Raw genomic sequence first — 25,465 nt, 5'->3', positions numbered from 1 at the left:
TTTTTCCCCCACAATTTGAGCTTTTTTTTTTGGTGGTATTTGATCACCTCTGCAGTTTTTATATATTTTGTGCTATAAACAAAAATGTGAAAAATAAAAACAAAATTTTTTACTTTCTGCTATAAAACAAATCCAATAAATTAAATAAAAAATAAAAAAAAATTCTTCATCAGTTTAGACCAATTCTGCTACATATTTTTATTTAAAAAACTCCTAAAATGCATATATTGATTGGTTTGCGCAAAAGTTATTTTTTTTCCTTTTTTGTGCAAAAGTTATAGCGTCTGCAAACTATGGGATAGATTTACATTTTTTTTTTATACTAGTAATGGTGGCAATCAGTGACTTATAGTGGGCCTGCGACATTACAGCGGACGAATTGGACGCTAACCGACACTTTTTCGGGGACCAGTGACACCAATGCAGTGATCGGTGCTAAAAATATGCACTGTCCCTGTACTAATGACACTGGCAGGGAAGGGGTTAACATCAGGGGTGATCAAAGGGTTAAGTGTGTTCCTAGGGAGTTATTACTAACTGTGTGTGGGGGGGGGGGGGTGCTTACACTTTGAGAAGGCAGAGATCCATGTTCCTGCTTACCAAAAACACAGGATCTCTACCTCCCCTTTTCACAGAATGTCGATCTGCCTTGTTTACATAGGCAGACCGCCATTCTGCTTCTCTTGTAAATCATCGGTGGGTCCCAGTATACATTGGGTCCAACGGACTCGCTGATTGGCTCCCACTGTTTCAAATTACAGCGGGTCGCCCGGCGGCGCGCGTGCACACCCCAGACCCAGAAGTGCAGAAGCACATACAGGTTAGTGATTCTGCACAGGAGAGCCACTTTGCCGCCGTATATATACAGTATATGGCTGGCAAGCAGTTAATAATGGTGATTTTAAAGGATGTGCTGCTGACCAGATTCTTCTCTTCTACTGTCAAGCCTTTGATGAACCGGGCCAGCACCTGCTAGCGTGCAGTGGAGGTGATTTAAGTGGAATCCAACATAGAGCATTGATTATCTCCTATCAAAGTTTATTATATTGCAGTTTACCAATCATTAGGTGTAATGGCTGCACTTGTTTCCTTTTTTAGGCTTTCTTTCATGATCTGGTCAGTAAGTCTGTTATTTTTTAACAGAACAAGTTCTGTTGCAGATGTAGCATTTAGAGCAGGGGTAGGCAACCTCGGCCCTCCAGCTGTTTTGAAACTACACGTCCCATGAGACATTGCAAGACCCTGACAATCACAGACATGACTCCTAGAGGCAGAGGCATGATGGGATTTATATTTTTACCACAGCTGGTGAGCCGAGGTTGCCTACCCCTGATTTAGAGCATGGGTGCTCAACCTGTGGCCCTTCAGCTGTTGCAGAACTACAACTCCCATGAGGCATTGCAAGGCTGACAGTTACAAGCATGACTCTCAAAGGCAGAGGCATGATGGGACTTCTAGTTCCACAACAGCTGGAGGTCCAAAGGTTGAGCACCCATGATTTAGAAGGCCAAGATAAACCATTTATCACTGACAGGTGTGCTTACAAAGGTAATTTTTTTATTTATTTATGTAAAACCTATATCCCTAAAGGGGAAAAAAATCTGTAACTGCTTATGAAGTGTATTAGCTGGAGTTTGGATTCAATTTGTAAGTATATTTCAATCTGCTAGTACATCTAGCACCCCCCCCCCCAGACTGACAGTGCTGCTATCCAAAGATGCCCATGTGCTCCTTCATCCAGAGTGGAGGCACTCTAATACGGGATGTGTGTTACTGGCCAGATCATCAGGGGAAAACAGAAGGGGGGGGGAAGGCCTAAAAATAAAACAAATGCAACCACCACATCTAATGATTGCTAAGCTGCAATATATTACATTTTAGTTTGTATAATAATATTATTTTCTCAAGTCGTCTTCCAGGACGGCACCTTGAGAGTAGACTGGCTCCACCTGACAGGAAACACAATCAGAAAGAGGTTTAAAAGCCCCGCCCCTCCCCGTGCACCTCAGTTATTGATTGTGTTTCCCACCAGCGAAACAGTTTGTTATTTTTTATCAGACCTAAGGCCTGGGGCTGGTGGTCCCCCTCCGGGTACTGAGCAGTGGGTCCTGGGGGCCGTCCCTGCCTCAGCTTAAAGGTGTAATGCCTGTCCCGGGGGGTTTTCCCCGTGTGATAGGGGGGGGGAGGAAGATTGCAAACAATACCCCCCTTCTTTCCTTTCTGTAGGAATCCCTGGGATAGTGGCTATTCCAGTACTCCTATGTGGCCATGTTCCCTCTCCTCCAGGACCCCTTACCTGCTGGGCGGGTGTGAGGGCTTCCTCAGCGTGGCTCCGGTGTACTGTCCTCCCGGGGACATTTTCGAATGGAGCCAGCAGTCGACGCCGCGTCACAGGCGGCGCGCGGTGATGACGAAGTTCCGCTTCCGGTCTTCACCAAAATGGCGGCCGCCAGCGGCGTCGGCTCCTCGCTGTTCTCACTGCAGCAAGGAGGAGAGTGGCGCCTACACGACTTCGCTATGGAGCGCGAGGATCGTTCGCTAGCAGCCGCTGCCGAGGACACCACCAAGGGTGAGTCTGCCTCAGAATGTCAGGGGGGCATATTGGACTGGGTCCTCTCCCTCCCCCCCCCCCCCCCCTCTCCTCTCCTCTCACACTTGATGTTTGAACTGTGATATATTTTTTCTCTCCCCTTACAGGGGAGGAGGTTTCTGCCCAGGGGGAAGCTGCTATTCTCTCCCTAAAACACACTTCCAAAACCAAGAGGTGTGGTAACTGTAGCATTAAGCTGGCTGCAGATTACTCCAAACTTCTTTGTGCCAAATGCATACAAAAATTGACAGCAAAGGAAACTTCCCTGATTATGAAAGAATTCCTAGCTGTCCAATCCCAAATGCTCTCCACATTAAAGGAATTTAAGGACACCTTAAAAAATAGGGATCCTGAGCCCATAGCAGCCGGCCCCTCTTCTCAAGAGAGCTCATCCACCCCAGTGCCACGAGTTTCCAGGGCTAGGGAGTCTCTCCTATCTGACACCGAAGATTCAGAGGCTCCAGAAGATGGGGTAGTTGATAGTCATTCTGAGGATGAGGATGAGGATGCCAGATCAGGCAAATATATTTTTTCTACAGATGACATGGGGGGTCTGCTGTCTGCTGTCTATGCCTCTGAGGGGATCCAGCAGCCAGCAGAGCTGGTGTCACCTCAGGACAGAATGTACCAGGGTTTAGCTAAACCCCAGCCAAAGGTTATCCCAGTCCATCAGTCACTTAAAGATATAGTTCTGAGGGAATGGGCTGAGCCTGAAAAGAAACTACTAAGGTACAAGACCTGGAAGAGGCGCTGTCCCTTTAAGGAGGAGTTAGAAAATACTTTGTTTAAAACTCCTAAACTAGATGCATCTCTAGCCCAACTCTCCAGGCAGTCTGACCTCTCGTTTGAAGATGCAGGAAACTTAAAGGATTCCTTAGACAGGCGGGCAGACACCTCCCTTCGCAGGGCCTGGGAGGCTAATACGGCCGCCCTTGGACCCGCTTTAGCCTCTTCCTGCATCGCTAGGAATGCAGATACCTGGTTAACCAGACTTCTGGAGCATGTACCTCAGACCTCCAAGTTTAAAGAAATTAGAGATTCTCTTACAGTCATAGGCAGTGCGGTTGCCTATCTTGCAGACGCATCGATTGAAACAGTCCGATCCTCTGCTAAGACGGGTGCTCTCGTCAACGCCGCCAGAAGGGCGGTATGGCTCAAGACGTGGGAAGGTGATCTTGCTTCCAAGACCCGTCTATGTGCCCTGCCCTTTGAAGGTACTCTTCTCTTTGGGGCAGGACTTGATCAAGCTCTAACTAGGGCCTCAGAAAAGGGGAAACGGTTCCCCCCAAAACCTAGACCTAACAGGAGAAGATTTTTTCGAGGCCCCCAGAATAAAAACCGACCTTCTGACCGAAGATCGGCCTTTAATAAGCGTTGGATCGCGGGAAAGGATAAGCCAAAAGGGGGTATCCTTTTCCCCGATCCCAAACCCGCAGGTAAGGACTCCAAGTGACTTAAGAGTCGGGGGAAGACTCTCCCAATTTTTTCCAGCCTGGGAGAGTATAACACGGAGTCCTCACATTCTGCAAATAGTGAGGGAGGGTTACAGATTGGAATTCCGACAACTTCCCCCCCCAATATTTCTCCTCACTCATCTACCCCAAGATCCCCTCAAGGCAGCTGCCCTTCTGGGAAGTGTCACAGATCTAGCTCAGCAGGCAGTCATAATCCCAGTTCCGCCAGGACAACAGGGTCAGGGGGTGTACTCACATATTTTCATGGTGCCCAAACCTTCGGGGAAATTCCGATTGATCATAAATTTAAAACTTTTAAATACCTTTCTCCACTACAAGAAATTCCGCATGGAAAACATTTACAGTCTCAAGGGACTGTTGTTAGAAGGAGTCTTTATGGTAACCATAGACTTGAGGGACGCCTACCTCCATGTCCCAGTCTTCAGGGACCATCAAAGGTTCCTCCGATTTGCCATTGCCTCCCCTCAGGGGATTCAGCACTGGCAGTTCACCGCACTCCCCTTTGGTCTGGCCTCCAGCCCAAGGGTTTTCACGAAGGTCCTGGCAGAGGTGGTCGCCTTTCTACATCTGAAAGGGATCTCCCTTGTCCCCTACCTGGACGACCTACTGCTTTTCAACCCCAGCCGAGAACTCCTTCTCTCGGATCTGGCCACCGTCCTGACTACTCTGGAATCTTTGGGATGGATTGTAAACAGAGAAAAATCTTCTCTCCTCCCAGAACAGAGAAAAATGTATCTGGGATTCCTGATAGATTCCATAGAGAAAAAGCTGGTTCTTCCAGAGGACAAGATCCAGAGACTCGGGTCAGTGGTCAGGTCCGTCATGGGGTCAATAGAAATTTCCCTCAGACAGATCATGAGGTTACTGGGACTGATGACCTCATGCATCCCAGCGGTCCCATGGGCCCAGCTTCATTACAGATCCCTGCAGGCCTTCCTGCTCTCCTCCTGGGACAGGAAGGACTCATCCCTAGACTCCAGGGTCAGCATCCCGGAGTCAGTAAAATGCACACTGGGGTGGTGGCTCATTCCTCAGAATTTGGAGGAAGGCCTCCCATGGAACCAGACAAATCCTCTCAGGATAACCACGGATGCCAGCTCCTGGGGGTGGGGAGCCCACATGTCGGGTCTCCAGGCCCAGGGGTGCTGGGATCGACAACAGAGCAGGTCCTCTTCCAACTTCCGCGAATTATTAGCGGTCGGGAAGGCCTTGGAGGCGTTCGAGGAGAGAGTCATAAACCAAGAAATACAGATTCTCTCCGACAACGCAACCACGGTGGCGTTCATAAATCACCAGGGAGGCACCAGGTCCCGTTCCCTCCTAAGGCTGTCCTTAGAAATTCTGAGTTGGGCAGAACAGAGAGTCCTCTCCCTTTCAGCAATCCACATCAGGGGAGTCCTAAACTTAGAAGCGGACTTTCTAAGCCGCCAACCCATCCTCCAGGGGGAGTGGGAATTAAATCGAGAAGTCTTCGACTGGGTTCGACATCGTTTCGGCAACCCAGAGATAGACCTCTTCGCGAACAGGAAGAACAGGAAGGTAGAAAGGTTCTTCTCCCTCTCCCGGGATCAGGGATCGGAGGGTGTGGATGCGTTGGCCCAGGCCTGGACATTTCAGCTGGCCTATGCTTTCCCTCCCCTGAGTCTGATCCCAAGGGTCCTACAGAAACTGAGTCGCTCACGGGGGAAGCTGATCCTGATCGCTCCCCAGTGGCCCAAAAGAGCTTGGTTCCCAATGTTAGAACGTTGGTCAGTTCTTCCTCCCCTTCCTCTCCCGGTCCGAGTGGACCTTCTGCGGCAGGGACCGATCTTTCACCCAGAGCCCGACTTTTTCAGTCTGACGGCCTGGTACTTGAGAGGTGGAACCTGCAGCGGAGAGGTTGTTCGGAGAAGGTAATAAATACCCTTTTGGCTAGTCATAAGGAGGTCACTAGGAAAATCTATGCTAAGACCTGGGGGTTTTTTTCACGCTGGTGTGCAGCCAGGCAAGCCCCACTACCTGAAATATCTGTCATCCTGGAATTTCTCCAGGAAGGAGTTGATCTAGGACTAGCCACAAGAACCTTAAGAGTACAGGTAGCCGCCTTGTCCTACTTTTTAGACAAGAGGCTGGCCCTGGATCCGCTGATCAAGCGATTCCTGTCGGCTAGGGATAGGTTATCCCCTATTCAAATCTCCAGGGTTCCCCCCTGGGACCTCACCTTGGTTCTAGACCATCTATCCAAACCTCCGTTTGAACCGATAGACAGCATTCCGGTTAGGCTGTTGACATTTAAATTCTCCTTTCTTCTGGCTATTACTACGGCCAAAAGAATAGGAGACATGCAGGCGCTCTCAATCAAAGAGCCTTATTTTCGTCTTTTTGAAGACAGGGTAGTCCTAAGTCAGGATCCCCTGTACCTACCTAAGGTGGCAACGAAATTTCATAGGTCACAAGAAATTATTCTTCCTTCATTTTGCGCAAATCCACAGAACGAAAGGGAAGAGACCTTCCACTGTTTGGATGTAAGACGCTGTTTGTTAAGTTATTTGGAAAGGGTGAGCGAGTTCAGACGCTCATCTCACTTGCTAATTAATTTTTCAGGACAGAAAAAGGGTTGCCAAGCATCTAGAGCCTCTATATCTAGGTGGATAAGACAGGCAATTTCATTAGCATACATTAAAGCTGGCAAAACAGTACCTAAAGTCAAGGCACATTCCACGAGATCTATAGCAACCTCCTGGGCAGAGAGAGCAGGAGTTTCAGTGGAACAAATCTGTAGATCAGCAACGTGGTCAAGCCAGAACACCTTTCTCAAACACTACCGAGTGGAACTTCTGTCACCCCAAGACTTGACGTTTGGCAGAAGAATCCTGCAGGCAGTTGTCCCGCCCTAAGGTAGGCCTGAGGGTTACTTGCTTATCTCTCAAGGTGCCGTCCTGGAAGACGACTTGAGAAAATACCAGTTACACTTACGGTAGCTGTTTTTCTGTAAGTCTTACAGGACGGCAGGCCTATTTCCCACCCTGAGGAATTTATATGGTTTGTATTTTTATATACTGGTTCCCGTGCTCTTATGGTGGTTACTTTATCACTAACTGAGGTGCACGGGGAGGGGCGGGGCTTTTAAACCTCTTTCTGATTGTGTTTCCTGTCAGGTGGAGCCAGTCTACTCTCAAGGTGCCGTCCTGTAAGACTTACAGAAAAACAGCTACCGTAAGTGTAACTGGTATTTTCAAATCCCAAGAGTCGGCAAGCTATGTGCTCCTCTCCGAGGAAATGGCTGCCTGCTCATGTAACCACTGTTATTGGCTGTCGTGGTGCTCCCATGATCTGGAGCTGGTCCTGCCATTTTCCGATCACTATTAGAGACTGGGAGCTGTCTTCAGCAGTTTAGGCGCTGTGCTGGGAGCCCATGGACGCATATGTGTGGCATGTGGATGTTAAATGACCATTAGAACAACATGTTGACTGTAAAATAACGGTAGTTTCATCCGGAGTAAAATCACATGGTGATGGCACCGATATCACAAATTAAGTTCGCTTGGTCATAATATAACATGCACCACTGAACGTAACACTAAGGCTGGCCATACACGGGTTGAATTTCGAAATAATTTTCTTTAAAAAATCAGAAAATTTGTGCGTTTTGGGATCCGATGGTGCCACCATTGATTTTGAAATTCGACCAACCAGGCCTTCAATTTCACATCATGTTGCTTCAGAAAATAAATTTCTAATCTGGGAATATTCTTTTCTTTCCCGGGAATATTCTTTACTTGCACATGCGCATTTCTTTTTTTAATTGCATTTCTCGCACGATTCTCCCATCATTGATTACAAAATCGTTAATTTTTCAAAAAAATTCCAACATGTCCGATTACTTAAATTCAATGGCTGCACGAAAATAGGCTGTTGCAGCCCACTAATGGTGCGAAATATGAACGAAAATTCTTGGATAAGATTTTCAAAAGAAAATTCTTATGACATTCGACCCGTGTATGGCCTGCCTAAAAAAAATAGTATATACTCGGCTGAAAGTGATAGGTGCCTGATTATGCTGTTTAACCTTTTTCAAGGGTTTTTGTAGAAAAACCTTTCAAAAACCCATGAAAACATTAAATACACGCATATTTAAAGCGGTGGTTCCCCTAAAAATAAAGTTTTGACATTGCATTTGCTATAACAATTACAGTTAGAATCGGCTGGTTTTATGTAAAAAATACCTCCGTACGTAGCGTTTGTATTATTCGTTCCCACCGCCACTTCCGGGTACGATGCTGGCGGTGGGCGTTCCTTATTGATGGACAGGCATCCGACCGACGCATCCATCGCGTCACGAGATGCCGAAAGAAGCCGAACGTCGGTGCGGCTCTATACGGCGCATGCGCAACGACGTTCGGCTTCTTTCGGCATCTCGTGACGCGATGGATGCGTCGGTCGGATGCCTGTCCATCAATAAGGAACGCCCACCGCCAGCATCGTACCCGGAAGTGGCGGTGGGAACGAATAATACAAACGCTACGTACGGAGGTATTTTTTACATAAAACCAGCCGATTCTAACTGTAATTATTATAGCAAATGCAATGTCAAAACTTTATTTTTAGGGGAACCACCCCTTTAAAAACATTGCACAAAATAGAAGGTTTAATGAGAACATTGAACAATATGTAAAATAAAAATGTGAAATGAGAAACTGTATATGAGCAAAAGTATGTACAAGAATTGTACATAGAAAAAGCTATGGAAAAACTGTAACGCAATACGGGGTTGAACGGGTACTTCTGGTGGGGGATTTCAATCTGGTCATGTCTGATGCGCAAGATCGACTCCGCCCCTCACAGTCCTCCACCCCTGGCTGACTGGGCGTCTACTTTTGGCATGACGGATCTCTGGCGTCATTTTCACCAATCTGAAGCGCAGTTCACATGCTTGTCCACTACCTTTAGAACGTTGTCTCGTATTGACATGGCATTTGCCTCCTCTGGTCTCTTGGGGGGAGTGGTGTCCGCCGAGATCTTATCCCGGGGCATTTCTGATCATGCCCCTCTGCTGGTCACGGTGGGGACGGCATCTCCCGGGGGACAGAGGGTCTGGCGACTTTCTCGATATTGGATAATGGATGCGGAGATCCAAGAAAATATGCCGGAGGAGGTTTGTAACTTCTGGTTGGCGAATGAGGGGTCCTCGGGTCCCTTGGTAGAGTGGGATGCCTTTAAGGCCTGGCTCAGAGGGGAATACAGTAAGCGTATCGCGGCTAGGAAGCGAGAGTCTGGGCAGTCTCTCCTGCAGCTGGAGGATAGGGCCTTGACACAGGAAAGGGATTGCACCCGGTCTCTTGAGGCGAATGCTTACTATGCCTGGCAGCACACCCTCAGCGAGCTCTCCCTAGTGAGAGTTGACCTCACGAAGAAGTTCATGTTTGACAGTGCCCAGAGGGTTTTCGAGTTTGGGGACAAGAATGGCAGGCTCCTGGCGTGGCTGGCTAGGGGGCAGAGCCCCACCACGCATGTAGGGAGAGTGAGGGATGCGGGTGGAGGTTTGCTGACTGCACCGGAGGATATCAATTCTAGGTTTCTCCATTTCTATCAAGAACTGTATTCCACGAGGGTATCGTATACCCCAGGGGAATTGGCTACATACCTAGAACGCTTGAGGAAGTTCAGACAGCTATGGGTTGCATGCAAGCGGGCAAGGCCCCTGGTTTGGACGGATTGCCATCTGAGTTCTACTCTGCTCACCTGGAGCTGTTGGCTCCTAGGCTGACCTCCCTATTTTCACAGTTCTTCACTCTAGGGGCCCTCCCGTGATCCATGTCTGAGGCGGTTGTTGTGCTGGTCCCCAAACCCGGTAAGGACCCTGAGGAATGTGGATCGTACAGGCCCATATCCTTGGTTAACGCAGACGCTAAGCTTCTGGCGAAGATCTTGGCCTTGAGGTTGGTCACGGTGCTGGAGGACCTCATCCACCAGGACCAGACGGGGTTCATGCCGGGGAAGGGCACGGACATAAACATCCAGAGATTATTCCTCAACCTGGACGTTCCCCATGACAATGGCGGTAAGCGGGTCATGGCCTCACTCGACGCTGAGAAGGCTTTCGACTCGGTAGAGTGGGGCTATCACTGGGAGGTCATGAGGAGGTTTGGTTTTGGCCCTCGTTTTCTTACATGGTTGAATATGCTCTACGCGTCCCCTAGGGCCAGAATTCGCATAATGGACACCCTGTCGGGGGTTCTTCTCCCTCCAGAGGGGCACCAGGCAGGGCTGCCCCTTGTCGCCCAGCCTGTTTGCTCTGGCTCTTGAGCCACTGGCGATTCTAATTTGGGAGTCGAGCGAGGTCCGCGGACTTAGGGTAGGCCACCTGGAGGAGAAGATTTCCCTAAATGTGGACGACGCTTTGCTCAACCTGAGTGACGCGGATGCCTCGCTACAGGCTGCCTTACAATCTTTGACCGCTTTGGGCACTTTTTTGGAGTTAGGATCAACTGGTCTAAGTCTATTCTGTTTCCACTGGATCCCGGGGCCAGGGGAGGGGGGCTCCCGTCCCCGTTGCTTTGAGGAATTTAAGTATCTCAGGATTGTGGTGTCGAGAGACCTTCGGGATTTTCGCCGCCTCAACCTACTACCTATTGCTAAACGTCTCAGGGAGCATTGCTCCACATGGAGAAATATTCCTCTTAATCTATTGGGGCGCATCAATGTACTCAAAATGCTTTTCCTGCCCAGGTTTAACTACATGTTTAGAAATTGCCCGATTTAGGCTTCCTCGCTCATTCTTCACGGAGTTGGATGGTGTTGTGCACTCCTTCCTGTGGGGGGGGGGGGTCTGCCCCTAGGCTGGCTAGGTCCATTTTGCAGTTGCCGGTTCGCTGTGGGGGGCTTGCGCTCCCTAACCTCCTGGTACATTACTGGGCAGCGGTGTTGGTCACTGTGAGGTGGTGGTTTGAACAATCCAGGTCGAATGCGGCAACCTGTTTGGAGGCTGCGGTTCTGGGATCACTTAGGGAATTGGGAAATCTGGTTTATAGGGGTACTTCTGCATACCCTTCCCTCCCGGTCTCCACTAAAACGGCTCTACAGGTGTGGACTGTGGCCCGCAGGCGACTGGTGTGCCCTCACCATTATTCCCCCTTCTGTCCACTTTGGGGAAATCCCTCCCTCCCTCCCTCACTTTAGAACGATTCCAGACCCGCAGCTGTGGGCTCGGTATTGGATGACAGTTCTTCGGGATATTTTTAACTCGGGGACACTGATGTCCTTCCGAGATCCGACTGTCAGGCATGCATTTCCAGGCAGATGCTCTTTAGGTATTATCAAATGAGGCATGCGGCAAGGGCACAATTTCCGCGGACTATTGTACTAGAGGCCGACCCCATAGAGGAGATTCTAGCGCAGGAAACCCTTAAAAAAAACACTATCCACATTATATTTGGCCCTTATGGTGGTTGATTCTCCCAAGATGTGTGCTCTTTGGGACAAGTGGCACTCGGACATCCCTGACCTTGAAAGGGGGGACTGGGAGGACTGTTTCGAGGAGGGGTTCAAGCTGTTGGTTTCATCCAGGGACCGGCTGATACACACCAAATTCATGCATCGAGTCTATTACACCCCCCAGAGATTAAACCGTATATACCCAGACAGATCCCCTGACTGCCCCAGATGCTATTCCTCTGAGGGGACGTTCTTTCACATGTTCTGGACCTGTCCACGGGTGGGGGTATACTGGGGTGAGGTCTTTGAATGTATTATTATGCGTCTTGCACTGTCTATACCGGTCTCGCCTGAGTTGGCCCTGCTCGGGATCCATGATGACCAGCGCCCTAGATATACTAAGCTGCTTATCTCTATGTTACTCTTTTACGCCAAAAAAGAAATTCTTAGGAAGTGGTCCTCCTCCTCGCCTCCTACGGTGGCGGCATGGGACTCCTCTGTGAATGCATTGTTACCATTGTATAAACTGACCTAATTTTTTTGCCCCCAGAAATTCGACAGAGTCTGGCTTCCCTGGACACAACAGTTTTAATCATCGGTTTAAGGTGTTTGGGGGATGCCTTTTTTCTTCCCCCCTTTTTTTTTCCTTTGGAACCTTGGCCTGATCGGTGGGGGGTGGGAGGGAATGCTGCTGTGCTTAGTATATAATTTTTAAAGAACGCTGACTAATATTCCTTGTATGTGCTTAATTGAGTGATGCTTCTAACTGAGCTGTATACTGCTGTTCTTTGTATAATGATGCCTTCTAAATAAAGACCAACCTTTTTGTTAAAAAAAAGGTATATCCATAAAGCAGAGGAGAACGATTCAAATGATACAATAGCAAAAGAACTGAGAAATGTATGAAGACCTAAAATAAAACAAAAAGTAACACAAATATACCACATATGAACATATGTTGTAGAAAAATTGTTAACCATAAACTATCAAAATACTCAATATTTGAATTATTTAAATTTATTCAAACCAGAGGAAAAATAGCAACATCTATTTAGGTGCAATAAAGTAATGCCAATGTCACGTATGGAAGTACCAATGTGTCACATCAACCCTTGTAATAATGTGTGGCATCACACTCATGTTTAAGAGCTTTAGGTATTCTACTCTGTAACTTAAAGCGGGGGTTCACCCGTACATAATACTTTTCCCCATTAGATGGATGCTAGTTGTTTTAAAATATGAGCTGTACTTACCGTTTACGAGATGCATCTTCTCCGCTGCTTCCGGGTATGGGCTGCGGGACTGGGCGTTCCTATTTTGATTGACAGTCTTCCGAGAGGCTTCCGACGGTCGCATCCATCGCGTCACGATTTTCCGAAAGAAGCCGAACGTCGGTGCGCAGGCGCAGTATAGAGCCGCACCGACGTTCGGCTTCTTTCGGCTACTAGTGACGCGATGGATGCGACCGTCGGAAGCCTTTCGGAAGACTGTCAATCAAGAAGGAACGCCCGCTCCCGAAGACCCATACCCGGAAGCGACGGAGAAGATGCATCTCGAAAACGGTAAGTACAGCTCATATTTTAAAACAACTAGCCGATTCCCCTAGACAAAACAAGCATCCATCTAGCATCCATCTAAGGGGAAAAATTGTTTTATGGGTGAACTCCCGCTTTAAAGTGGAGTTTCCATCCCAAAATAATTTTTTCGTTATTGTGCTCATTAGACCTAAAAAAGAAAAAAAACATTTTTTTTTTACTCATTTGGAAATGCCTGTTGCTATGCGGTCCCACAAAATCTGCCTTTGGAATCACCTAGGATTCTGACATCATCTCCCTCTAAAGGAAAAGGGAAATGGGTACCTGGGAACCCTGGGACTATGAAGCGGTGCTGATAAAGTGTAACAAGACACCAGTTTTAGAAAAATAGAAAAAGTTTTTAATTCATTAATACATACAAATATAAATAAATAGAAAAAACCAACTGAAGTCTTTAAATAAACGAACTTCAAAAATGTGAAACGACTCGTTGCAGTTCACTCGACATGTTTCGCTCGCGTTTGAGCTTCCTCAAGAGTTTAGAACTAACTACAAAGTATCAATAAAAATCAGTGTAAAACAGATGGTCAAAGAAACAATGTATTGATTAGATATATTTGTCAAATACAGGTAGATATGACAAAGCATATTGCGTTACTTCTAAATGTTATAATTAACAATGAATAATTTCAGCAAAATAACAATTTCAAATCTAGAAATGTTTTAGCAGAGGAACTGGCGCAAAAAACTTACCCCAACACGCACAATTTAAAATCAATTTCATCAAAGATGGAATACTCCAAGATAGGAAAACCCTAATTTAAGCCTGGTAATTCATTTCCCAAACGATGTGACACTTTGTCCCAGAACCATAATCTAAAAAAAGCCAATAGTATATGTTGTAATAAAGTTTAAAGTTTAGAGGGTTTATTCAGAATCGAATAACTGGTGCTCAAAAACCTTTGAATCAGTAACAATTGTACCGTATAGGGTTAACCAAATTTGGTCAGGTGATGTAACGAAAAAATTAAATCCTGATTAATTGCAAGGAAACTTCAATCAAAAACGCAGCCTCTATATTCCCTTCATGAAGATTTTCAAAAAGAGAAGTCCAGAAATCAGGCAAATGGGCAAAGTTTCAAATCTATGAAAAGAGAGACAAAAAAAAAAGGGCTGTTCTTTATCTTTTCTCTTATAGGACAGCACATGATCCAAAAGGAAAAAATCAATTCTATAGGAGAAATTATCTCTTGAGAATAAGGGGAATAAGGCATACCTTGAAGGATATTGCAGGGTGAAAGTGTCCTTGATGGCAGTGATGTGCTGCTTGCTCCGGTTTAGAGGATAGTGCCTGACCAGCGGCTTGCAAAGCCGTGCTTTAAATATCACACTAGGGTGGACGTCAGCAACTACGTCCGCCGTAGCGGGGACAAGTGACCTCCCACGTCATCCTCGCGCTCCTCCTACTGTCACACATATCGACCAATAGGATCTCCGACAGACGGCGCATGCGCGTGAGCCGATGCATCGCCTGCTGATTCCAAACCTGCGCGTCAAATGACATGCACCGCCATGTTAAATGTGGGATATGATCCCACACTTGCGGCAAGTGCATAGAAGGGCTGCTATAGAGATGGTACAATAGCAACTGCACGAGGGTAGGGACAGGTGGACCTGGATTTAACAAGGACTGCGTTGGGAAGTATATAGTAAGGACCACTGGCTTGGAAATGACCCGACCATTTGCATCCCAAGCGTGTAGTCCTTTGTGTCCCTATGGTTCATTTGGGGGACAGAGCAGAAAATCTGAGCACATCTGTTTAGAGAGAAAAGGCTCTTACCAAAGAATGGATGAAAAGAATATATAAATTGATTTGGTTTACTGTATGAAGAGGAAAATGAAAATAAAAAGGTGATATTAAATTCATGGATTCAATACTAGGAAAGTGATAGGTGCCTGATTATGCTGTTTAACCTTTTTCAAGGGTTTTTGTAGAAAAACCTTTCAAAAACCCATGAAAACATTAAATACACGCATATTTAAAAACATTGCACAAAATAGAAGGTTTAATGAGAACATTGAACAATATGTAAAATAAAATGAGAAACTGTATCTGAGCAAAAGTATGTACAAAAATTGTACATAGAAAAAGTTATGGAAAAACTGTAAAAAAGGATACATCTCCACTTTCTATATATATCCATCATTCATATACGGACCCTCCTCTGAAAATTCTAAAGGTATATCCATAAAGCAGAGGAGAACGATTCAAATGATACAATAGCAAGAGAACTGAGAAATGTATGAAGACCTAAAATAATACAAAAAGTAACACAAATATACCACATATGAACATATGTTGTAGGAAAATTGTTAACCATAAACTATCAAAATACTCAATATTTGAATTATTTAAATTTATTCAAACCAGAGAAAAAAAAGCAACATCTATTTAGGTGCAATAAAGTAATGCCAATGTCACGTATGGAAGTACCACTGTGTCACATCAACCCTCGTAATAATGTGTGGCATCCCACTCATGATTAAGAGCTTTAGGTATTCTACTCTGTAACCTAAAGTGGAGTTACCATCCCAAAATATTTTTTTCATTATTGTGCTCATTAGACCTAAAAAAGAAAAAAAAAATTTTTTTTTTTACTCATTTGGAAATGCCTGTTGCTATGGGGTCCCACAAAATCTGCCTTTGGAATCACCTAGGATTATGACATCATCTCCCTCTATTGCTCCTGGGAAATGCGTGTCATCATTTCCCAGGATGCAGTGTGCTACCCAATTATCACTCCCCATCCAAGACTTCCAGGAAGTAAGTGCTTGTGGGCTTCACAATGCCCACAAGCAAAATGACAATGGTGTGGACATAGTTTTATAAACTATCTTTTTTGAATAACTATGCGGAGCGGCGGCTGTTACCTGCTAGAGCAGGCATCACTAAATGGCGGACCGTGGGCCAAATGCAGACTGCCTCACTGTCCTGTGCAGCCCGCCGCGGTACCACCATTTAGCAGCCTTTTCTTCCCCCTGACGTCTCTGTAATCCTCATACAGAGCCGACAGAGGGAGGCGGGACAGTTCTGGATAGAGGGCAGAGCTGCCGGAGGTAAACAAGCAGGTGATTGGCTGCTAGGATGAAGGGCGGTCTTGGCAACCAATCACCATCTTGCAACACCTGCCCTCCATCCGAGAAATGCCATGCCTTCCTCTGATCGTCGGTCTGTGCAAGGTAAGTGAGGGAGGGGGCAAAGTTGCAGGGAGTGAGGACACTAGTCTGGAAAGGAGGAAAGTGTGTGCTGACTCGCTGAGGACATTAAAGTGGAGTTATTAAAGGCTCTGATGTGGTGGGCTGAGGACATCAGGGTGGGGGGGGTGAGCGGACTGTGATGTATGGGGGAGTCTGAGATGTGGACATTACAGTGGGGGAGATGTGGACATTACAGTGGGGGAGATGTGGACATTACAGTGGGGGAGATGTAAATAATAGTGCGGCAGCAACATGCGGTTTGGCATATGCGAAAAGGCGCCACGGGTAATGACATGATGTTCGGACCTCTGCTGAAAGACAATTTTGCTGACCGGACCTCAGTGAATTTTAATTCACTACCCCTGTGCTAGGTTGGGAGTGAATGAAGATTCTCAATGTTTATGATATTTGTGGTGTGAGTGTGCAAGATAAAGACTAAGGGCCGGATTCAGAAAGATGTTATGCTGGCGTAACTATTGATACGCCATGTAAGTTAAAAGATGCGCCGTCGTATCTCTGCGCGGTATTCTTGTACCTAGATACGCCTGAAATCTGGCTTCAGCCGACCGACGTAAGTCTTAGTACGCCGTCGTATCTTGGGTGCATATTTACGCTTGCCGCTAGGGGCGCTTCCGTTGATTTACGCGTTGAATATGCAAATGACCTAGATATGCCGATTCACAAACGTAGTTCCGTCCGGCGCATCTATATACGCCGTTTACGTAAGGCGTCGGTCCGGCGTAACTTTACCCCTCATAAAGCAGGGGTAAGTCATGTTACGGTATGGACGTCGGAAACGTACGAACAGCGTCGGATTTTACGTCATTTGCGTAAGTCGTACGTGAATGGGGCTGGGCGTAGGTTACGTTCACGTCGACAAAGCATTGAGCCGACGTATCTTGGGGAGTATTTGCGACGTGACTCTGAGCATGCGCGCGCATGCGCCGTTCGATCGCCTATACATCACGCCTACTGCCTGGATCATTTGAATTCCGCGGGCTTACGCCGGCCCATATACGCTACGCCGCCGTAACTTCGGGCGCAAGATCTTTCTGAATACGCTACCCGCCTGACTAAGTTACGGCGGCGTAGCGCATATGAGATGCGCTACGCCGCCTAAAGATACGTGCATCTTTCTGAATCCGGCCCTAAATATTTAAACTCACAAATTTTAGGGGTTTCTTGTTCAAAACTGAAAGTGTAGTATCCACATGCAAGGGTGTGTAAATAATAAAAAAAAAAACTACTTGTCCAAGAGACTAAATTGGGTCCCCAATCTACTTGTCCTAATAAGGAAAAAAAAAATCCCAGGTTGGAAAATATGAAGGGTTGATGTGTTTTATTAGGCAGAGGTGCTTTTGGGAATGTCCGGGGCTTTTATAAACAAAAGGGGCTTTATGGTGACTTATTATTCGAATAACTTAGTGCAGCGCAACTAGCAACAGTGTATCAAACATTTAAAAAATGTGCTACAATAAAATAAAATAAAATAATCAAAAAAACAGCTCAGAAGTTAAAGGGGTTTTCCACCCATTTTTTAAGTTTATTAAAAGTCAGCAGCTACAAAAAGTGTAGCTGCTGGCTTTTAATAAACTGACACTTACCTGCTCCAGCGTTCCAGCGACGCGCCGGCCGGGGGTCCGCTCCTCTCCCCCCCTCCCCGGCCGGCGTCTTCATTGTCACTGTGGGCACCCGGCCGTGACAGCTTTCGGCTTCACGACCGGGCACCCACTGCACATGCGCGAGCGGCACTGCGCGCGCGGCCCGGCGCTGCGCTGTTTGATTGGACAGGCGATCGCCTGGGACCTGTCAAGTGTCCCAGGCGATTGCCTACAGGGAGGGGCTGCCAAAAGGCGATATGACGTATCGCCTTAGCAGCCCCTCGGCGGAAGGAGGAAGTGGGACAGGAAGTCCCCTTCTCCTGAAGCCCCCACTCCCCCCCCCCCCCCCCCAAAAAAATTACATGCCAAATGTGGCATGTAAGGGGGAGAGGAGTGGGTTAAGAGGAAGTTCCATTTTTGGGTGGAACTCCTCTTTAATTGTACAGTACTAATAGATTGTGATCTTCCAGCTCCGTGTTTACAAAATACATGTGTTCATCAATAGTGATCCTCCACCAGAGTCGCATTCTCTTACGTCGTCGCTAGTTGGCTTTTCCCGGCGTATAGTTAAAGCTGCTATTTTGTGGTCTAAAGTTAGACTTGCCATGTTAAAGTATGGCCGTCGTTCCCGCGTCGAATTTAAAAAAAAAATTTTTGTGTAAGTCGTCCGTGAATAGGAAAGGACGTAACTCACGTCAACGTTCAAAAAATGTAAATGATCCACGCCCCATTTGAATTAGGCGGGCTTGCGCCGGAGGGATTTACGCTACGCCGCCGCAACTTTACAGACAAGTGCTTTGTGAATCAAGCACTTGCCCGTAAAACTTGCGGCAGTGTAACGTAAATGCGATACGTTACGCCGACGCTATTCTGCCTGAATCTGGCCCACTGTTTCTAGTTGCGCTGCACTAAATTATTCAAATTATACGTTGAAGTGAGAGTGAACACTTTGAGTGTTTGGCAGCAACTGGAATATTTATTTTGAATATTTTTGACAACCTATTAGGATATATAATGTATTCACTTTATATATTTCCGCTGATTAAGGTCTAAGTTTATTTATTGCTAAAAAAAATCTTAGAATCCTCAAACCTCTGGAGGAGTTGGCAGTCGGTAGGTAGTAGGGGTGCTCATCTTCACTGGCCTCACGATTCGATTACGATTATCCTGTCCACGATTCGATACCTATGCTGTCGGAGGTGTTGTAGTATGACAGGGTGAAGTTCCCTCTTCTCTGGGTGGCCCTCCATCTACAGGCTCTGCAGCTTTGCACTAAAAATAAGGCAGCTGCGCAGAAAAATGCCAACTGCCATTTTCCGCAGACAGAGATTACCAATCCCCACACATCGCCGGCACTGTGTCCTTCCCTGACAATGTGGAAAACACTTGGCTATAACTACAAACTCTCTCTGCCAATGTGTGACAGGAACAAGACTGGACCGGAGTGCGTCTCCACCAATCGAAGATAGAGGAAATTGTGACATCAAGTTCACAGCCCCTGGCTCGCACTGGACTGCTTCTTCTTGATCTTGCCAGTCCCGTCCAATCGATAGATAGCAGCGAGAGATGATATAGGAGACAGGACAGCCCACAGAAGGGGAGGTAGGGGTTGGTGTCCCCTCCCGCTGCTTGTAAAAGCAATCGGAGTGGCTAACTAGCAGCAAAGCTAAATGTAAAAAAAAAAAAAACATCTTGCCTGGTGCCTGGAACTGCATGGCTCAGGTATTGGGTGATGGGAGTTGAACATCCCTGTGACATGACTCATGAAGATTCTTTACCAATAATACAAAGGTCTCCAAACTTTCTAAACAAAGGGCCAGTTTACTGTCCTTTGGACTATAGGGGGGCCAGACTGTGGTCATTGGGAGTGGAAATTGTCATTGGGAGTAAACAGTGCATCTTTAGCATTAGGGGAAGAAATTTATCCTGCAATGTTGACTTTCACTGCAGGATCAGGTAAGTATTGGGGGGGGGGGGGCTGCAGGGAAAGCTTCACACTGAAGGTTTTTTACCTCCATACATAGAATGCATGAAGGTAAAAAACCCTCAGCCTTTAGAACCACTTTAAGAATATATACTTGAATGGACTTTTGTAGACCACATTTTAAGTGTCATTTAGTGTCTACTTCATATCATTTTATGTCATCTTCTAAACTTTGCAAACTTTCTACGTTTAATTACCAACTACTAAAGGACATCAAAGTGTAGTTCCACCCAGAATTTTTTTTTTTGCCCAAAAATCCCCAAAAAATATGAAAAAAATAATAAGTGTACTCACCCGAAATATCTGTTGCTATGTGGAAGTCTGTATCTGCCTCTTCCGTAACCGCGGTCTGTCTTCTTCTTCATCCCCTTCTAGTGAATGGGGCACGCTGCTTTCTGGGAACTGTGTGTAATCCCAGAGAGCAGCCGCCCATTCACAAGTCGGCGCAAGACTTGCGCAGGCGCAGTAAGAAACGGGCAGTGAAGCCGTAAGGCTTAGCTGCCTGTTTCCCTTAGTGTGGATGGTGGCGTGGGACCTGCACCGATCGAGGGATCGGCATCGGGGGGGCCATCAGCGCGGGCGAGTAGGACAGGTAAGTGTCCTTATTAAAAGTCAGCAGCTACAGTGTTAGTAGCTGCTGACTTAAAAAAAAAATATTTGCGGGTGGAATCCCGCTTTAAAGTTTTGAAAGTTGTCTTTTCTTTGTGATTATGTGTACTTCTCCTTTTTGTTTAACCATGTGCCCTTTTTTCTCAGAAAAGGGAAGAGGCTGTGCCAAGAACTTGAATGTTAAAAATACATGAAGTTTATCTGCCGCTAGTGTAATTGTGCTGTCATTTTCATTTCTATGCAGTTTGGTTGTTAATGGGAATTTAAAGTCAGAACCCCATAATGCTCCAAGTGCAAACCAAAAAAGGGATTTTCTGTGTTTGCTTTCATTTTCTAACGTACACTAAAAAAAAAAAAGGCATCTAAAATGATAATTTTTGGTACATTTGCAAAACAATTGTTTTTCTGAAATCCACAGGAACACCTGAGATCTATCAAGTTTGACTGATTTTCTTTTTCGTATGGATGTTTTACTGGCCGAGGTATTTTTTTTCGGATCAGAACATTTTCCAGAGATGGCAGAAGACCATGAGGTTTTGAAGCCAGACCATGTATCCAAGGAACAATCACCTGCACAAAATACCTGCAAAATATACACAAGTGTCAGGCACTCACAGACATTACTTAACGGTCTAGTAGGTCTCCGTGATGCCGGCATATTGTTTGATGTGGTCCTCAAGTTGGAGGGAAAGTGTTTGGAAGCTCATAGAATCCTCTTGGCAGCATCTTGTGATTATTTCAGGTACATGTCACTTTTTTTTTTATCCTTCTGTTGTTGAAGAGCTATTGTTACAAAAGAAACAATGTCATGTAAGGCTTCTTTCACACTGGCATATTACAGCATACACGCATGCGTGGTCTGTGCTTACCTGCACAGGGATGCACAGTTGTTCTGTGCTTCCCAGGGTGGATAAAAATTAATGATTTAAAAAATCTAAAGATAGTTTTCTATTTAAGATCCATTAATACGTTGGTTTATTCAGCATGAAATGGAGCTTAGTTATGTAGCATGAGGCTGTATATTTTGCAATAATTAAATTTTTGGTAAACTCACTTAACCGCTAGGCTACCGCCCTGTATCAATTGATAGCGGGACTATAAGCCTCTCATTCTGGGAGCCTTCCCGAGCCACTAGGGGGCGCGCGCACACCCGCCGCGTCACTGGGAACCCGATGCACGTGCCCGGCGGCCGTGATGTCCACCGGGCACCCGTGATTGCCCAGTAACTGAGCAAGACTGTGGATCTGTGTGTGTAAACACACAGATCCACGTCCTGTCAGGGAGAGGAGACCGATGGTGTGTCCCTTGTACATAGGGACACCGATCGGTAACCTCCCCCAGTCAGTCCCCTCCCTCTACAGTTAGAATTACTCACTAGGGTACACATTTAACCCCTTGATCGCCCCCTAGCGATAACCCCTTCCCTGCCAGTCACATTTACACAGTAATCAATGCATATTTATAGCACTGTTCGCTGTGTAAATGGTCCCAAAATAGTGTCAAAAGTGTCCGATGTGTCCACCATAATATCGCAGTCAAGATAAAAATTGCAGATCGCCGCCATTACTAGTAAAAAAAAATGCTATAAATCTATCCCCTACTTTGTAGCCGCTATAACTTTTGTGCAAACCAATCAATATACACTTATTGCGATTTTTTTTTTTTTTGTATTTTTTTTTTTATTATTTATTTTTTTTGTCATAGCTGTGTGACATGGAGCTGTGCTTTTCAGCTGAGCTACCATTCTCAATGCAACTCTTCTTTTATGGGTTTTAAAATGGTAAAGACCTAGTAAGGAGTGAAACAAACCCTTCTTTATCAAAAGATAGAAATACCACCCCTACATAAAATATTGTCCTTCACCCTAGGCTATGTGGGCTTCTTGCAGGTCTGGACTTCTCACTCTACTTGGTGCAGTGCAGCAGCAGAGTATGAACAAGCATCTAGCCCACAAGAGTTTTTTTTATTTTCCTAGATAATCTATGTGGCTTACAGGGCATTTTTAGTTCAACTGCTCTAAAAATAGGCATGGACTATTCAGTAGGACATCCTTTAATTTAATCCCACTTAAAGCGGAGTTCCGGCCACAATTTCACTTTTTAAATATAAATACCCCTGTAATACACAAGCTTAATGTATTCTAGTAAAGTTAGTCTGTAAACTAAGGTCCGTTTTGTTGGGTTGTTACAGCATTTAGACACTTTATAAAATAGAAATTGACTGGGGCCATATTAAGTGTCGGCATCATGAAGCCAGACTGTATGACTTCCTGCATTTCAGCCTTGCAGATCTCGCACATGCTCAGTGCTGCACAAGCAGTGTAATAGGTTTCAGATCAGGTTTCATCACCTGTACTGTCCAAGTCACATGATTCTTCAAGACTGGGGAGTGCACAGACTCCTGGAAAGTTACACCCACTACATTCCCAGGAGTCTGTGCGGTGTAGGTTAGGAAGCTTAAGCACCTAGGTGCAGGAAGAGGCAAGATTAACTATTCTGCCTAGCAACAACACTTTGAATCTATAAAAAAAAAAAAAAAAATTCTTAAAGGACTAATGACATTTTTTTAAAACTACTGATGTAATGTTATATTTATGGGTGGAACTCCACTTTAATGTATTATTTTTCTTTTCTTTTTTGCATGCATGCATTTTTTTTTTAAATGTGGGCAGCTTGTTAGGTAATGTTTGTGTTTATTTGGTGATATGAGAATTAAAATTTTAGATTCCTAAATATTTAACCCCTATGAAGATAATTAACTAGCGCTGCATATTGCTATTATAATTTTTATATTTGCAATCAACAAATTTAATGCTGGCTGCTGTTATATGAACTTTTACTATAGGTAGCGTGGATAATTTTGTGTTTTTTGAATATAATTGTTTCTTTTCCTGTTTGTTTTCTTTATTTTTGAAATCAGGGACCTTGTAAGAGTCGGTTCACACTGGGGCGACTTGGGATCCGACTTGAGGTCGCCTCAAGTCGTCCCAAGTCGCGCTGTAGAGAAAAACAATGTAAAGTGCGCGGTATACGCCGATAAATACGGTAAGTGAATGGGAGCGGTGTTAATACACACGACTCAAGGCGATCTGACTTCAGAAAAGGTTCTTGTACTACTTCAATCCGACTTGTAGGCGATTTGTACCCATTGATTGATGGAAGTCGCCTCCAAGTCTGATCACTGTCTTAACTGAAGCAACTTTCCAGGAAGATAACATACATTTCTCAGGCAAACCTCTCCCTCCCTCTCCCAGAGCTGATTGTTGTTTGATTGGCCACTGGAAAGTCTCCTGTCCTGGAGACGACTTCAAGTCGTGTTGTAAATCGCCCCAGATCGCCCTGTGGTTCATGCTCAAGTCGTGTTGGAGTTGCTTCTGAAAGTTGCGCTGGAAGTCGTGTCTCCCCAGTGTGAACCGACTTTAAAAGCGCAGTAATACTTTCCTCAAATTCTTTTTGTGATGCTGTTTTTTTTTTTTTTATTAGGGGGATGTTTGCTGGAGGGTTGAGAGAAATGGACCAGCACGAAGTGCAGATCCATGGCATAACATACAGTGCAATGTGCAGGATCCTGGATTTCATATACACATCTGAGCTGGAGTTGGGTGTCCACAATGTGCAGGAAACGCTGGCTGCAGCTTGCCAACTTCAGGTACCGCTTAAAAGTATAAGGAGTGGACTATGCATTTTTGGCAAAAATTTAGTTAATTTACACAAATTTTCTTAAAGTGATATTAATGATGTTATTTTTAAATACCAAACCTGTTATACTTACTTTCTCTGTACAGTGGTTTTGCACAGAGCAGCCTGGATCCTCCGCTTCTCGGGCTCCCCACTGGCGCTCCTGGCCCCTGCCGCGTACCCCCAGAGCAAGCAGCTTGCTTTGGTGGCTTTTAAGCGGCGGCTCTGCATGTCCATTCACACACAGAGGCTCGACCCTGCCCCATCCCTCTTCTGATTGGTTCCCTGGCTGTGTTGGACATTGGCTCCCGCTCTTGCCTCAGCCAATGAAGGGTAAGTGCCCCCGGAGAGCCAAGGTACTCCTGCACATCGCTGGATCAAGATTGGGCTCAGGTAAGTTAATGGGGGGGGGGGGGGGGTGAGCTGCATGCAGAAGCTTTTTTATCTTCATGCATGCATGTATGCATGAAGGTAAAAAAAAAAAACGTTGAGTCTGCAGAACCACTTTATTGTGTACAATTAGACCTCATTCACTCTGGTACTCCTGCATTTTAGCTTTTCTAAATGCAGGGGAGGTCATCTGGAAAGTATAAACAACTTTTTATGCCTCCTAGATCACTTTTTTCTGACTTTTTGGATGTCCTTTCTTTTAAAGCATGTTCAAACAGATCCTGGACACACAGAAGACTAATGACGCGTACACACGACCGTTTTTCGGGTTCTAAAAAATTACGTTTTTAAGGGTCTAGAAAAAACTATGTTTTTTTCAACCCGATCATTAAAACGGCCTTGCCTACACACGATCGTGAAAAAAAAAATTCTCTAGCAAAGCGCGGTGACGTACAACACGTACGACGGCACTATAAAGGGGAAGTTCCATTCGGATGGCGCCACCCTTGGGGCTGCTTTTGCTGAATTTGTGTTGGTAAAAGACGATTCGCGCTTTTCAGTCTGTTACAGCGTGATGAATGTGCTTACTTCATTACGAACGCTAGTTTTACCAGAACGAGCGCTTCCGTCTCATAACTTTCTTCTGAGCATGCGCGTTTTTTTTACGTCGTTAAAGCCCACACACAACCATTTTTTACAACCTTAAAAACTATAACGTTAAAAACATCGTAAAAAAATAAATAGAGCATGTTCGACATTTTTAATGGCCATTTTTTAGATCGTGAAAAAATGCTCTGGAGCCCACACACGATTGTTTTTAACGACATAAAAAAAGTCATTTTTTAGAAACCCGAAAAACGGTCGTGTGTACGCGGCATTATTTTTTCTCAATGGAGCAATATTTACTGTACATGAATGCAAGTAAACATAGT

At 45.6% G+C, this 25,465-nt stretch overlaps 1 protein-coding gene across 1 annotated transcript in view; it reads left to right on the top strand.

The window, feature by feature from the left end:
- KLHL22 (kelch like family member 22) overlaps positions 1 to 25,465 on the top strand; it is a 53,271-nt gene that overhangs the window by 1,268 nt on the left and 26,538 nt on the right. Inside the window, exons 2-3 of the mRNA XM_040349313.1 lie at positions 20,885 to 21,208; positions 23,949 to 24,114. Coding sequence (XP_040205247.1) covers positions 20,928 to 21,208; positions 23,949 to 24,114 — 447 coding nt within the window. The 5' untranslated portion in view covers positions 20,885 to 20,927. The remainder of the gene's footprint in view (positions 1 to 20,884; positions 21,209 to 23,948; positions 24,115 to 25,465) is intronic.

The sequence above is a fragment of the Rana temporaria genome, chromosome 1 (genome assembly GCF_905171775.1).
Source record: "Rana temporaria chromosome 1, aRanTem1.1, whole genome shotgun sequence".
In the NCBI taxonomy this organism is placed as follows: domain Eukaryota; kingdom Metazoa; phylum Chordata; class Amphibia; order Anura; family Ranidae; genus Rana; species Rana temporaria.
This window is presented reverse-complemented; position numbering and strand designations above follow the sequence as displayed.